This window comes from Vipera berus (assembly GCF_964194415.1).
Source record: "Vipera berus genome assembly, chromosome: 7".
NCBI lineage: Eukaryota > Metazoa > Chordata > Lepidosauria > Squamata > Viperidae > Vipera > Vipera berus.
In genome coordinates this window covers 45,260,625-45,276,352 of record NC_138209.1, presented here as the reverse complement: position 1 = coordinate 45,276,352, position 15,728 = coordinate 45,260,625, and the positions used below count along the sequence as shown (strand labels likewise).

The 15,728-nt window shown below is 38.6% G+C and overlaps 1 protein-coding gene across 2 annotated transcripts in view; it reads right to left on the bottom strand.

Moving 5' to 3' along the window:
* FAT1 (FAT atypical cadherin 1) overlaps nt 1-15,728 on the bottom strand; it is a 124,687-nt gene that overhangs the window by 50,876 nt on the left and 58,083 nt on the right. For both annotated transcript variants that reach the window (XM_081333081.1, XM_081333082.1), the window contains exons 4-6: nt 9,253-9,314; nt 810-1,139; nt 10-220 (exon numbers count right to left, since the gene is read on the bottom strand). In XM_081333081.1, the coding sequence (XP_081189207.1) occupies nt 10-220; nt 810-1,139; nt 9,253-9,314 (603 nt within the window). The remainder of the gene's footprint in view (nt 1-9; nt 221-809; nt 1,140-9,252; nt 9,315-15,728) is intronic.

Below are 15,728 nucleotides of genomic sequence, written 5' to 3'. Positions count from 1 at the left end.
TACTCTTACCTGTAATATCAAACCAAAGTGGAGTACCCAGTGGTTCTACGCCTATTACACCAATCATGTGAGCTACTGGATCACTTTCCATGACCGTGAAAGAAAAAAATGATTCTTCAAAAGAAATGGGTTCAGAAGATGGAGTGGGTTTTGAGATCCATTCTATATGGAGACGGGCTGTTGATGACTTTTGTGGCCGGCCATTATCCACAGCCTTTATCTAAGAATATAACAATATTAGCAATTTTAAATGTATGTAAGATTATATACAACACAGAAAATACTGGGCTAAAATGGCCAAGACCATAATTAAGAGATATCAAGAATCAGAAGTTCTGTAACTGCAAGAGAACTTTCAATACAATCCTATTCTGACATATTCAAACATTTATTGACTTTAAGAGGGTTTATTTTCAGCTACATTAGAATAAACTGCAGCCATGTGATATGTATAAAAGGTATATAAATATATTTAAATGTATAAAATGGGGAATTTATCTATGTAGAAGCAGGCTAGCGTAATTATTTGCACAATGAAGATCTGAATCTTAGCTAGGAGAATGTTGTTTAAAAAATCAGGTGGTTACTAAAATATTACATGAACTTTTTAAACATTTCATTATTTTTTTTAAAAAAAGAGAATACCTATCTCTTTTATATTTTGAAAAAGTATAAGTTTGAGTTGCTATCAATTTAAAGATTTTCCAGGATTTTATACTCTTTTCCATATAGGCAGTAATAACAATACTACATAAAAATGTAAAGGCACTGACAGCATACAAGGACATGTAATTGAAATCCAAACTTACTGTAAGAATGTCATATTCTCCAGCTCCAGAGTATTTCTTAGATGAGACAACACCAGTTATTGGATCAATAAAAAATTTCCCATGCTCATTGCCATCCTCAATTTTGTAAGATATTTCTGCATTGGGACCTTCATCTTTGTCTGCAGCCACCACACGGTAGATTGGTTCTTTTTTTGCTGTTCTTTCTCTCTCTGGTTTTTCACGTTCAGGCAGTTTGATTTGATAAAATTTTTGCAAGAATTGAGGTCGGTTATCATTTTCATCTAAAATTTTCACAATGACCCGGGTAAGGGTTGATTCTGCTGGTATACCATTGTCTGTCACAGTTACCTAATTGGACAACAAAACAATTCACAACAGTAAATGTTTCTTCTTTGTTACAAATCAAAGCAGACTGTGACTATCCCTCTATTTTCCTACTGTAGAACTTTCAATATGGTTTCCAGCTGTAATGTCTAAATATTTTGAAAAGTAGATTAAAATGTGACGACTATCTTTGCCAACAATATCTAATATGAGCCTAGATTAGATCAACCTCTGAAGTATTCATAATTGTCTATTTATCAAAATGGAAAACATGACTCACTTTACTGCAAACACTTAAAAAATAATTAATACTTTCCTTAAATGGTGCTAATATTAAGTATGGTTCAAAATATATTATTTAACAGATATCAGGACTAGAAGCTACATTTCACTGTGCTGGAGCTAGAAACAGGGAAGAAGAAAGACACTTTTAAAATGATTCATTTATTTATACAGCCATCCATCTTATGTGCCATATCTCTAAGCAGTTCAAGAACACAAAAGAATGAACAAAAATCAACCTCCAGAAAATAACTCCTGAGTCTCTAATACAATGTACCTGAACATGTAAAAAATTGGAATTATTGGGGATCAGATTCACCCTATCCCAAAGCTTGGGGGAAACCAATCTAGAAGGATGGAGGCCTGACATATCTCATGGAGAACTGTATTTCATGCAATAGGGCTGCTGCTATTTGGAAAGCACTTGGCCTAGGCACCACCTATCTGACTTGATGGAGCCTGAGGACACATTAGGGACCTGTGATTTTGCAAATAACCTGGCTCTATGCCATATAGAGTTTTAACTGAGATAACCAACATCATGAATTACACCTGGAAAGAAAATGGAAGTCAGTGAACAATGCAGCAATGATATTATAGAGGCAACCAAGAGGGCACCTAAATGTTAGATTCTGATCCTAAATCTGAAGTCCATTTTTAAAAATCTCAGTAATTACCAAACTTGCAAAATTCTTACCCATTTTAAGTCCTTATGCAAATTTATAACAATTTTTGCCTCAATATTATTATATTTCATATCTTACACACACACACACACACACACACACGTTCACAAGATTCTATGTCATTCAACAGAACAGAAGAAAGGACAAGGAGAAGAGAAAATGATCGCTACAGCTGAAAATAAACTAATCCACAGTTCATCATTTGCAAAAAGATATAGTAAAAATGCCAAAGTTTATTATAAAAGTACATGAGATGCTATTTCAAAATGTTATGTTAAAGCACTACATCAACCTTGAACACTGCTCTAGACAATTTTCCATGTAATTTCTGTTTTCTCAACCCTCAAGCTTATGCAGAATAAAAAGTCACGTTATTATTATGTCCTGTCATAAGTGAACTCAAGGAAAAACATTCCTACTTTATCAAAAACAGTACTGTAAAAAACAGATTAGAAACACAAGTTAAGATACACAAGAAAATGGTAAGAGAGGACCTGTCCACCTTAGATGAGTTCAAATCACCAGGACCAGATGAACTACACCTCAAGGTTCTGAAGGAACTGGCAGATGTGATCTCAAAAGCACTGAACTATATCTTTCAAAGATCCTGGAGCATTGGCGAATTACCAGAGGACTGGAAAAGAGCTGATGTAGTTCCCATCTTCAAAAAAGAAAAATACCTGGGAAGATCTTGGAAAAGTTAATCAAGCAACAATATTAGCAAAAGCCAATATGGGTTTGTCAAAAACAGATCATGCCAGACAAATCTTATCGCAGGTGGCAAAATTAGTGGACTGGACTAGGAATGCCATGGATATAATTTACTTGGACTTCAGCAAGGCATTTGATAAAGTACACCACAATCTACTACTTGATAAAATGTGGGTTAGACAGTATCATCATCAGACGGAATTATAGCTGACTGACCGGCCGTACTCAGCATGTGATCCTCAATGAAATTGCATCTACATGGAGGAAAATGTGTAGTGGGGTGCCCCAGGGCTGTTCTGGGCCCAGTGCTCTTCAACATCTTCATCAATGATTTGGATGAGGGGATAGTTTGGGAACTCATCGAATCTGTAAATGACACCAAGCTGGCAGGAATAGCCAACACTCAGGAAGATAGGCTTAAGATATAGGAGGATCTGGACAAACTGGAACACTGGGTGCTATCTAACAAAATGAAATTCAATGGTGAAAAAAGTAAAGTTCTACATTTAGGCAAGAAAAACCAAATGTACAGGTACAGTATTGGTGGTACCTTGCTCAATAGTAGCAACTGTGAGAGGGATCTCGGAGTCCTAGTGGACAATCACTTAGATATGAGCCAGCAGTATACTGCAGCTGCCAAAAAGCCAACACAGTGTTAGGCTGCATTAACAAAGGGATAGAATAAAGATCACGTAAAGTATTAATACCACTTTACAATGCCTTGGTAAGGCCACACTTGGAATACTGCATCCAGTTTTGGTCACGACGATGGAAAAAAGATGTTGAGACTCTAGAAAGAGTACAGAGAAGAGCAAAAAAGATGATTAGGGGATTGGAAGCTAAAACATATAAGGAATGGTTGCGGGAATTGGGTATGTCTAGTTTAACAAAGAGAAGGACTAGGGCTGACATGATAGCAATGTTCCAATATTTCAGGGGTTTGCCACAAAGAAGGAGTCAACCTATTCTCCAAAGCTCCTGAAGGCAGGACAAGAAGTAATGGATGTAAACTAATCAAAGAGAGAAGCAATGTAGAAGTAAGGAGAAATTTTCTGACAGTTAGAACAATTAATCAGTGAAACAACCTGCCTCCAGAAGTTGTGAATGCTCCAACACTGTAAGTTTCTAAGAAGAGACTGGACAGCCACACAAAAAGAAGTTCCATGAGACTTTCCAACTTCTCGCGAGATCTTGCAAGAAGTTAGAAAGTCTGATGGAACTTTTTTTTTAACTGATAAGTCCCATAAACACGCGGCGAAGGCCGAGAAGTGAATGGAGAAACGCAATGCAGCTGAAAAGGCAGGTTAGTAAAAAACACTTGGGGAGGCGAGGGCATCTGGGCAGGGGTGGGCCTGGCAACCTTACCCTGCATGGTGGCGGGAGGGTGGGGCATGTGCCCTTCCATGCTAGGCCAGCCCCTGCAGCCCTGGGGTGGCCGTGCTAGGCAGCGGTGGGCAGGGCGTTGAGGTGGGGGCCAGCAAGCCGACCAAAGCTGCATATGGAGCATGGAGGCTCAGGGAGGAAGGGTGCTGAAGTGGGTGGTTGGGCCATTGGCAAGAGCAACGCGTCTGAGTGGAAACCGGCCTCAGAACAATTGGGGCACGTAAGGAAAGAAATCCTGGTTCCCCCCAGAAATTACCTTTCTTTCCTTATCTGAATTCCAGCCCCGTGCCATTGCTGCTTCGCAATCGGCCACCACTGCCATGTGCAAGGAAACACAGGAAGTTTTTTGGGGAAAAAAGGTCAATCAATCAATTCCAACTTCTCTTGAAAGGTCATGAAGTTGGAATTGATTGACTGACCATTTTTCCCCCCAAAAAATTTCCTTTTCTTTTCTTGCACACGGTGGGGGCGGATCGCAAAGGAGAAGGGGCATGGGGCTGGGAATCAAGTAAGGAAAGAAAGGCAGTTTCTGGGGGTAACAAGGATTTCTGTCCTTACCTGCCCCCACTTGTTCCGAGGCCGCTTTCTGCTCTTGCCAATGGCCCGACTGCCCACTTCAGCGCCCTCCCTCCTTGAGCCTCCAGTGCTTCACCTGCTGCTTTGGTGGCTCTGTAGGCAGAGCTGTGAACTTCTCTTCTCTGACAAAGCAGCAGGTGCCGGGCCCAGGCCCAAATTTGGGGCTGTCCCACAAATGTCAAGGGATCGGCCCCCACTGCCCCAGCTCTGGCCCACCCCAACACAGGAAATGGCTTGGCCGGGCGCCCTCCCAGTGCACACACAGGAAATGGCAAGTGCTCGAGGGCTGGTGGTTTGCAGCAGCAGCTGCAGCAGCTCATTTGCCTCACACCGCCCGCCCCACCCCTCCCAGCCTTGCCTGTCACACCCAGCCATTCCCCGCTTTGCTGGGCCTCTCCTCGTCCAGTTTTGCTGCACTGTGCCTTTCCTTGCTTGGGCCTTGGCGTTCTGTAAGCCTAGTGCCCCAGGGCACGCACAGCCTGTGGAATGAAAGGCACAGAGGTGGGAGCGCACAGTGGCACAATGTGAGCATCAGCCGGCTCCCATTCACCCTCTCTGCCACATTGTAGGGCCGGAGAGGGGAATCAGCAGTCATGCAGAGCTCCTGCAGCTTGGAACTGCTGGTGGCCGGCAACGTGTGGTGGCTGGAGAGAAAGGGTGAGGAGGAGAAAGCAGGAAGGGTGTGTGTGTGTGAGAGAGAGAGAGAAAGAGAGAGAGAGAGAAAAGAGAGAGAGAGAGAGCTAGGAAGGAAAGAGGAGGAAGCCCAGTTACAAAAAAGGGGAGCTTCCCCTTCCCTCCCCCTTCTTTTTTTTTAACCTCCTCCCACTCCGTTCAGGTGCAGCTGGAGGAAAAGGGCGAGAAGGGGGAGAAAGCAGGGCGAGTTTTTGTGTGTGAGGGAGAGAGAGAAAGAGAGATTGAGCCAGCAGGGAAGCAAAAGTGTGGGGAAAGGAAAGCATTCAGAGTAAGCAAACTTACGAAAAGGGGATCTGCCAGCAGTTCCAGGCTGCGTCTCTTTATCCGGCATGAATGCTGGGTTCCCCTCTCCAGCCCTACCATGTGGTGGAGAGGGCAACGCTCGGCTTGTGCCTCCATGCTCTCCCATCTCCCTATTTCTGACAGGCATTAATGTCATATCTTATTTTATTATCGAATGATGCAAGAGGAATGTCCATACTATATGTATATATTCGAACTACACTGTGATGTTTGTCTGTGTCATATATGTGTGTGTATGTGGGTATATGCATAATGGTATTTTTTAAAGAGCTGAATGCAACAAAAAATCATTTTAATATACGCTGATTAGCGTACATTTAAAGTGACAATAAAGTTTCTGTTTCTATTTCTATTCTATTCTATTCTAATCTAACAGAGGAGAAACGATTTGCTTTATAATCACCAACTTCATTATTTTCTTTCTTTTTAAATTCACTTCAGTGGTTGCAGAAGGAAATAAGGAAAAAAAATAGATTTAAAAGATTCAGTGAAGATGCAAGAGATGAGTTCCATTTCTGACACCTCCAATTACTTAGGAAGCAGGATTGGAGAAAAAAAATTGTTAAAAGCTACATGCAGGTAACAAAATATTTGCAAGGAAACAACCAAGCTCAGCACCAAACACACTGCAAGCTTTCCCAATCTTCACTTTGTGTTGGACTTCATTTCCCAGCCAGTATGGTCCAATATCCATGAGACTAAACTTTAGCATCACTCTTCTGGATAATGTGGGCTTGCTCTGGTTGTTGTCTGACTTGTCCCATCTTTTCTTTGTTCTTATCATTGGATTATTTTATTGTTTGGTGTATTTTTATCTACCGCCCAGAAATGCCATGATATTCAATAAAATCTAAATAAATACATCTGAAAAGTTCCAGGCTGGGGAATGCTATATAAGTAACATCTATAAATTAACATGTTTTGACAGATTTTAAAGTGCCCCTGGATGGCAAGTGTAATTTTGTCTTTAAAATTCTAAAGTGAAATTATGTACCCCTTTAATAGATTCATTTATTTTAATATACCGTATTTTATGGACCATAAGACGCACTTTTTTCCCCCAAAGTGGGGGGGGAAACAAGGGTGCGTCTTATGGTCCGAAGGTGATCCGTATGGCCAGCCCCAACCTCCGCAAGTGAAAGCAATTGGCTCCTGCAATCTCCCTGCGGCCCGGCTTTCTCTTGCAGAAGTCAGGCTGAAACGGAGCAAGGAATGCAAATCGGCCGATCTCGCGCTCCTGCATTCTCCTCCGCTCGGTTTCAGCTTCTCTTTGCTACAAGAGAAAGCAGGCTGAAACAAAGCAAGGGAGATTCCCTCGCTCCGTTTCAGCCTGCTTTCTCTTGTAGCAAGAAAAGCTGAAACCGAGCGGAGGAGAATGCAGGAGCGCGAGATCGGCCGATTCGCATTCCTTGCTCCGTTTCAGCCTGCCTTCTGCAAGAGAAAGCCGGGCCGCAGGGCTGCCTCCGTAGGTACTGCTCTAACGCGGAGAGGGAAGGACAAAGAAGGAGGGAAGGAAGAAAGGAAAGAAGGAAGGGACAATGGGAGAGGGAGGGAGGGAGAGAGGGAAGGAGAAAGAGAAAGAAAAATAGAGAGAAAGAGGGAGAGAAGGAGAAAGAAAGAGGGAGGGAAACAGAGGAAGAGGGAGAAATAGAGGGAAAGAGAAAAATAGAGAGGGAGAGAAAGAGGGAGAGAGAGAAGCAGAAAGAAAGGGAAGGAAATAGAGGGAGAGAGAGAAAGGGAGAGAAAGAAAGGGAGAGAGAGACAAGGAGAAAGAAAGAGGGAGGTAAATAGAGGAAGAGGGAGAAATAGAGGGAAAGAAAAAAAGAGAGGGAGAGAAAGAGGGAGAGAGAGAAGGAGAAAGAGAGGGAAATAGAGGGAGAGAGAGAAAGGGAGAGAAAGAAAGGGAGAGAGAGACAAGGAGAAAGAAAGAGGGAGGGAAATAGAGGAAGAGGGAGAAATAGAGGGAAAGAGAAAAATAGAGAGGGAGAAGGAGAAAGAAAGGGAGGGAAACGGAGAGAAAGAGGGAGAAATAGAGGGAAAGAGAAAAATAGGGAAAGAAGGAAAGGGAAAGAGAGAAAGAAGGAGAGGAGAAAGAAAGAGGGAGGGGGAGAGAGGGAGAGAAAGAGAAGGAGAGAAATTAAATTAGTAACATGATTGTTAAGTGAATCTGGTTTCCCCACTAACTTAGCTTGTCAGAAGGTTGCAAAAGGCGATTACATGACCCTGGAACAATGTGACCATCATAAATATGAATTGATTGCCAAGCATCCGAATGTAAATCACATGACCCTGGGGATGCTGCAACGGTCATAAGTGTGAAAAATGGTCATAAGTCACTTTTTTCAGTGTCGTAACTTTGGACGGTCACTAAGTGAATCATTGTAAGTCGAGGACTACCTGTACTTTATCATTTTTTTCCTTTTTTAGGGGGGGGGCGTTAAGTTTTTGACACGTTGCTGGGTAACATTGCCTTGTCCTAAAAGTGGTACAATGGATGAAAAGGTTGAAAAGCCCTGTTTTAGTATACTGGTACTATTTGGTTCAGAATATTTTTTTTCTTGTTTTCCTGCTCTAAAAACTGGGTGCGTCTTATGGTCAGGTGTGTCTTATGGTCCGAAAAATACGGTACTTTTTTCTTTGCAATCCCTGTTATGTTTTTGGTGAATCTCAAATATTTCCCTCTGGCTCCTAGAGCAGTACAGCTTTTACTGTAAGCAGAACTACTGTGAAAAAAAAAAGAAAAGAAAAAGAAAGCAGCCAAATGTATTTGATGAATTGCAACATTAATCTCTTGCTGATCAAGTCTGCAAACAGCTTACTGAGCAGCCTTCATCGAATTGTCAAAATTGGCATGGCTCTAGAACAATTGACTAAAGAATGGCACTCAATGCATTAGTTTAATGTAATATATAATAACAGCTCAATGTTGTATTGCTGTTTCACAAGAGTAATTGAATTTGCAAGAGGTTTTAGTGGGATCACTGCAATGGCAGGCTCTCCTGTTCCAACTATAAATGGACACAGTGAAGCATAATAATAGAAAGCAAATACTGCAGATCATACCCAGACAGGCAGTTTGCATGAAAGAAACGGAAGCCGATTTCCATTTCTAAAGTTCAACCTCTCAAAACTGACTCTAGCTGGGTGAGCACCTTGAAGTGTGCCAAAAGGAATGAACAGATAAACAGATAATTAAGACTGCAATGCATGTAATTGGGGACTTGGGGATGGAAAGCTGTCTTATGAAAAAAACTATCACCTTCCTCTCAGCAGTCACATAGGGACTGGTTAAGCCCAAAATTTTCCTCCCAAGAAGTGAAGAGGGAGACCTAGGGCTTAGAAGTGTCTGGACTCCCATTTATTACACTCTTGTTGCATTGGTGGGGAAAGAGCAGAAGGGCAGAAGTATTTAGCAGGCTGTTTTGTGCAGAAATACCCCGGCCCCCCAATAAGCAGAATTACTTTGTCTAGAAGTGTACTAAGAACACAGCAGCATAATTTACCTCTAATATATGTTCTGCTTGTTGTTCTCGGTCAAGTTTTCTTGAAGTTGTTGTAATAAGACCTGTAAATATATATATATAAAAAATCAACTCATTAACCATTATTTGGTGCGAAAACGAAAAGAAAGTATTATCAACTGCAATTTTATAATCTCATTTTGTTACAGAAGTATTGTATTAGTCTGTATATATGTATTTTCCAAGCTGATTTAATATTTGATTCATACCTGACAATACTTGATAATAAGCAAGAAAGTCTTAATGCTAAGGGCAGAGTAAGAGAAGACCACTACTCTTGGCTATCTTTTCCTTCCCATTGGATTTGTTTATCATAACCTTCACTTTGTACCTTCATAGGTCACCTAACTATTCATCAACTCAACATTTTCCCTTCCAAAAGTTGCCAGTAAATGCTGATATCATCTGGCTAGACTGACCATAAGCGTTTCTCTGTATTCCTAGGATCCAAATGCAAAGATGTTTTATCTTTTTCTTTCCTGCATTATCGAATTTGGCTGATTCTTCTGCACACATTTTTTCCTGGACAACTTACTTGAGAAACACACACATCCACAAAGTGCAATGATATGTGGGAATGAATTACCTTGGAAGACAGGCAACGAGATGCAGCCAAGGGAACTGTCAGATAAAAGACAGCAGGTCAGGAGAGGCAAAACCTTGCCTCAATTTTTAGGCTGTAAAGGGTACTGATGTCAGGCTAAGGCCTAGAATGAGGTGGAAGAATTCAGCCAGAGTTCAGTTCTTTATTTGCTTACACATAGCAAACAGAATCTTGCCAGACCAAACTCTTACTCTACACCCAGCTAATGATATAACTTGGGAGATTTAGGGAGTGGCTATCCCTACTCTTTTCATCTTCTACACAGCTATGGGCTCTGTTGCCTCGTCTGCCTCCCCTTTCTGGAATGTGTTCCCTTCTTACTGGAAAACTGCTGTTCCATTGCAGCCCATCAACCCAGCTCCCGTTCCACGGGTATCACATCTTACAATGCAGTTGAAAGAAGCTCTTTCAGACTTGCAAAATTCTGTTAATGTAAACTTATAAAAAGTAGCTTTAGCTCATCTGATTATGTTTGCTGTCTGGTCTACCTTGCAAGGCTGAAAGTTAATTTGTTCATTTATTTAATGCCTATTGCCGCATATCTCAAACAAGTGACTCTAGGCAGCAAACAATAATAAAACAATTTAACCAGTTACAATATAGTACTCAACTGAATATATATGGCAGCTGAGAAAAATAATAATCATATATGTCAATATAGCCAGGAAACAGAATCTTGGTGGCCGAAGCATGGGGACAAAGCCATATATATATTCAAGGTCTTACAAAAGGCCTTTAGAGTTGTGGTCATCCTCAACTCTGAAGGGAGAATGTTCCAGAAGCAGGGGCTAAAGCATAGGAGGAATATCTCCTACTTCCTGCCAACCGACATTCTTTGGCTGATAGGAGCTGTAGCACGCAAACCTGCTGGACCAAATTGTGCATTTTCACATAAGAGTCATCGATACTTAAGGAACATACATAATATGATTTTATTTTTGTAATAAGAAATAGCCAAAGTCAGTCATATACCAGAACTGTAGTGTTTGTTTAAATATAAATAACTGTGCAGCAACAGGTACAGAAAATGTAAAAATGCATTTTTTATCTATTCTGATAACTTATAAAGCTAGCCACCTAGAGTCTCCCCAAACAGTGAGATGGGTGGTACATAAATTTAATAATAATAAAATATTTCTGTATTTGCCCTGTACTTTAAACTGCAGTAAACTCCATTATTTTCTCAATGTTTTCTGGAATAATTGCAAAAGTTTCAGATTATCTTTGTGTCTCAGGTGACCAATTTTTACCCTTTAAAATGTATTTTTAATATAGGCAAGATTGCACTGGCAAATATAATAATACCATGAAAGCATGGGGACTGGATTTACAACTAGATGCTTAGTTTTAATGACTGAATGGAAAAATTAGGATTCTTTAAACATATGAAGATATTTTTTTTGCTTCCTGAAAATAGTGAAATCACAGTTTCTATTTATCAAAAGTAAACATTTTGGGCCTTTCGGGACTGCATCTAATCCTAAAATCATGAACTGCTCTAACTGAATATAATGAAATAACTGAAATGAAAGGTAATATTTTGGGGGGGAAACCTGGCAAATTATGAATCTTTGAATTACTTTTTAAATTAACTGGAATATGACAATATATTTTTTTTAAAAAAAACAAGATTTTTTCAAATTATCAAAGCAAGTAGAAAAGTTTATGAAGGTTTTGACTGAGGATAGTCAAACTAACCAAAAACATCTAGATATTCAGGATTGATTCCATTATTTAGTTATTTATCCACAAGAACAGCATAATTATTGCTATCGACAATACAATTAACCTTGAAGCATTTTAACCTGCAGTTGGTTGATAACCTTATTCAAGATAAGAATGCATTCTGCAGAGAAGTAGGATCGTATGTAAAAATAGAGATGGCAGCATTTAAACAGAAATTTTAAAATAAATTAGTTCTTAGCCCTCTGGAATGCAGATGTATGCACACACATTCACAAGACATTAGACTTAGGAGAGTGGAGAGATCCAAGTAAAAATCCAAATCTTCCATGGAGCAAACTAGGTAATTTTCAGCTAACCCTGTTCTATTAGCACAATCTACTTCACACAGAACAGTTGTTATAAAAGTTACTATGCAAGCAAGTTTGATAATTTAGAGAAAAAGCAGAATATAATAGTAAAATAAATGAAAAAACTGCTATGAGTTTAGTTATGCACTATGGGGATGGGCAATAAATGTATCCTGGAGAAATGATCCACTAAACTTTGTCCTGTCCTTTGTGAGATGGAGATCATATTAAGTTTAATGGGGATTTAAAAATGTATCTTTTTCTAAATAAAAGAAAATAATTTCACTATTATATCTAATTTGAAGCACAGATGGTGCACATTTACTTTATCTTTTAGGGTTCTTTCTTTGGATACCAAAATATAAACAAAGAAATAATAATGACATGCACAGTTTGACCAGGACTGTGGTCATCTTCAGTTCAGCTGAATGCTTGGATAACTTCAAAAGAGACAGAGAAAGGAGCATGATGCTGGTCCTGTCTATTTTTTCCCTCTGACCTCCATACATTCAACTGGAGAGTGTAAGAAAAACAAACTGCTTAAAATTCCAAATCATGAAGGGAAAATTTTCTGAGTCGAAACAAACGGGTAGGGTTTTTTTTAGCCTCATGATTTCAGACTTTGACCAGGGTAAAGTTCTTCATACCTCCAGCTAAAATGTGGAGACAGCTTTCCCATTTATTATTAAACTGCCCTTGTGCACTATTAACTATCAATAGTGCAATACACTACATTCAAATGAATGCTGAATCCCTAATTAAAAAGTGCTTTTAATAGACTAGTATGGAACATTCACAAAATAGTAAGGAAACAGTGAGAATAGGCTCTCATCAGCTGTATTTTAGAGCCTGAAAGATAATTATACGACAGCATTTGGACACACTTTCAGCCTATCTTTTTTGACCTCTGTACTTCTGGAGGGCTATTTTCTGATAGAACAGATTGGACATCAATTAGCATATTTCACCATCTGGCATTATCTATGTTAGCACATCATCTTAAGGCTGTCTAAGAACATTCTTCAAAATCTACTCTTTTCCTGCATTTTTACATGTTCATTCTTGGAGTCAGTTCCAACTAGACAGACCTGGTGAAAATACGTGATGGAAAAATTCGTTTTACAGATGATATAGCAGTGTCAACACCAAAAGTAGTAAGTATACTCTGCTTACAAATATAGTTGTTCCCCTCTATGTGCACAAACACATAGCAAAAAAGAGAGATAATGATATATTATAAAGCCGATCCAGTTATAGAATTACAATTTTCTTAAAAGAGTTTTAGAATTGTCAGTTACAGAATTCCTTTAAATGGAAAGTTGAAAAGCCAGAGATACATTCCTGGCAACCCATTTTAGAATGTTCTCCACTTTAAGCATGAATAGTTCTATTAGGTTGTCCAGCTTAACTGGAGTTTAAGTAAGTTCTATTGTAACACTCTTATTGGAAAATTTAGACAGACTGCACTCTACAGCCTTAAAGTAAATTACAAACATTATAGGGCAAAAATGCAAGTATTCTTAAGATAATGTCATTTCTATAATGGTCTTCATGTTGCCTTATCTTTAAATAAGTTTTCCTTAACTGAATACCTATTATAAATAGGCTTAATGAATTACTACCTCAATCGTATTGACATGCAAAAGGCTGCCCTAAAGTAGAACTTGTGAATGAATTAAGTGAGCAACAGTGCCCTATGGGTAACAGATGGCACACCTACATAGCACAAAATCAGTAGAGTACAAGCTGGCAAACTTGTTTGATTGGTATGTTTGTCAAGGAAGTCTCCAGGACTTCATGTGCTAGATCAAAGGTTACCATTTTAGCTTATACTTGGTATTTTTCTGTAACAGTCATTATGTTATCAGCTGTCAGGAAACATAGAATTGGTTTCAGCAAAACTACAAAGTACCGGCATTAGAGTGCATATGTGTCTGTACCAGACTACTTCCTCAGTCTCTAAGCAGCATTAAGATGTTAAGATAATGAATCTGCAGATTTTGCAAGAATTAAGAGTTTTAAGTTATATAATGCCACATGAGAAGATGGATCCAGATATTGGCTTGCTGCCCAAGAACAACACATAATAAAACTAACATTCAGAGTTTAACAAAAGTAACTAGCCACTCAAAGCTTTACCCACTCACTACAAAAGTCTTTTTATGGGCACTTTATATATATATTTTTATATGAATTCTCAAACAGCAAATAAGAATTTAATTGTATAGAATTTAAGTTAATCTGGATATTCTAAAAACAAAGGATGTCCCATTCACAATACTGTAAATACTGTTGCTTGAACAATATTGTTGCTTGAAAGGGCAAGGCAGACATTTATAAAAATATAAACTGAACAACTTTTAATAAATATTTACTTTCAAATAAAAATGCCAACCGAGGGCAACATTTTTAGAAGGATAAGACTTCAACTAGATGCTACCTATATAGTTATGAGAAATGGTTGACAGATTGGACAAAATTTCAATGTTTTATTACTTTAATAATGTATTAGTTTTTGGATGAATCCCCCACATGATTTTTTAGCAAGCGTTGTGTTAGAGGACTTGTTTTATGAATTAAATGAAAATTTCACTTAAACTGACTTTATTTCAACAGTTCTGCTTTAAAGGTAAAACAATATACGACACTTCAATATTCAACTGATTGTCTTGATCATTTTTAAAAAAAAGAATAGCTTATTTTAGGAAAGTAAACCTCACTTTGAAACCGTTATTTTTTACAAAGGGTTAGTCTTTGATTTAAAAAGAAGGAACTGATGGCAAGCCATGAATGCTTTACTGATCAGCATGACTGGCTTCTACATAATTTGTTCTACAAGTTGTGGTTAAAACAAATCCTTGTTTCCTGTGATATGAAAAATACAGCCATTACCTTTTGGCAAATTTAATTCTAAAACAAATCTGCTGAGCACTTGTACTATTAAGTCAAATTTTGTTCTAAAGCTAATTATATATTCTTTAAGCAAAAGAGCAATTCAGCCCTTTTTCAATTTCCCCATCCATACATTGTTCTACAATTATATCCAGAAATTCTGTTGAGATTTTATGTGAAATATCTTTAATCTCAGTTTCTCAGTTTCATGTACTATTCTGTTGCTTAACTTCCATTTGGTTAAATTAACAAGGGCTAGGAAACCGGAAAGCTCAAAGATAGAGATCAAATGTAGTTGATGGCCATTTTTAATCTATTTGATTACTTCATTGTGTTTGAGAATCAAGATCATCTGACTCTCAGGTTTGTTCATTTCTTAACAAGAAAGGCACATACTTGAACAAAATGCACCATACGGTTTAGTAAAATAAAGCTCATTTAGATGAATTATTTTTACTTCTCCACTTTTGTTTATTATTTGAAACTAGTAAACTGTATTATCTGAAACTAGTAATTGGCAAAAGACTATATAAGATTTCTGGTTTAATGAAAAGCCTAGACAATATTAAAATATGAAAATTAAAATATAGATTTCCTTGAAGAAAAAGTGTAAGTTGTACAGTACAGTATGTGTGTCCTGAATGTGGACAAGGGAAGAGAAAATATTTGCCTTGGGCAAAGCTCAAAGACTGTAAGTCCTAAATACCTTTCTAGGACAAACATGCCCACCTAGCTGATGTTAGTAGATCCTCCAAAGCTAAGCAAGTCTTTGGAACCTGAAGTCTTTGGAACTTGCTTGTACTCACACTTTCCTAAGTCCAAGTGCTCAGTCTTTAGATGACCCACCACAGTGTTGGCCAGGAGAGTTGAAAGATGATAGCAGAAATATGATAAACTGTCTGCTGTTATACTTTGCATTTTAGATATGG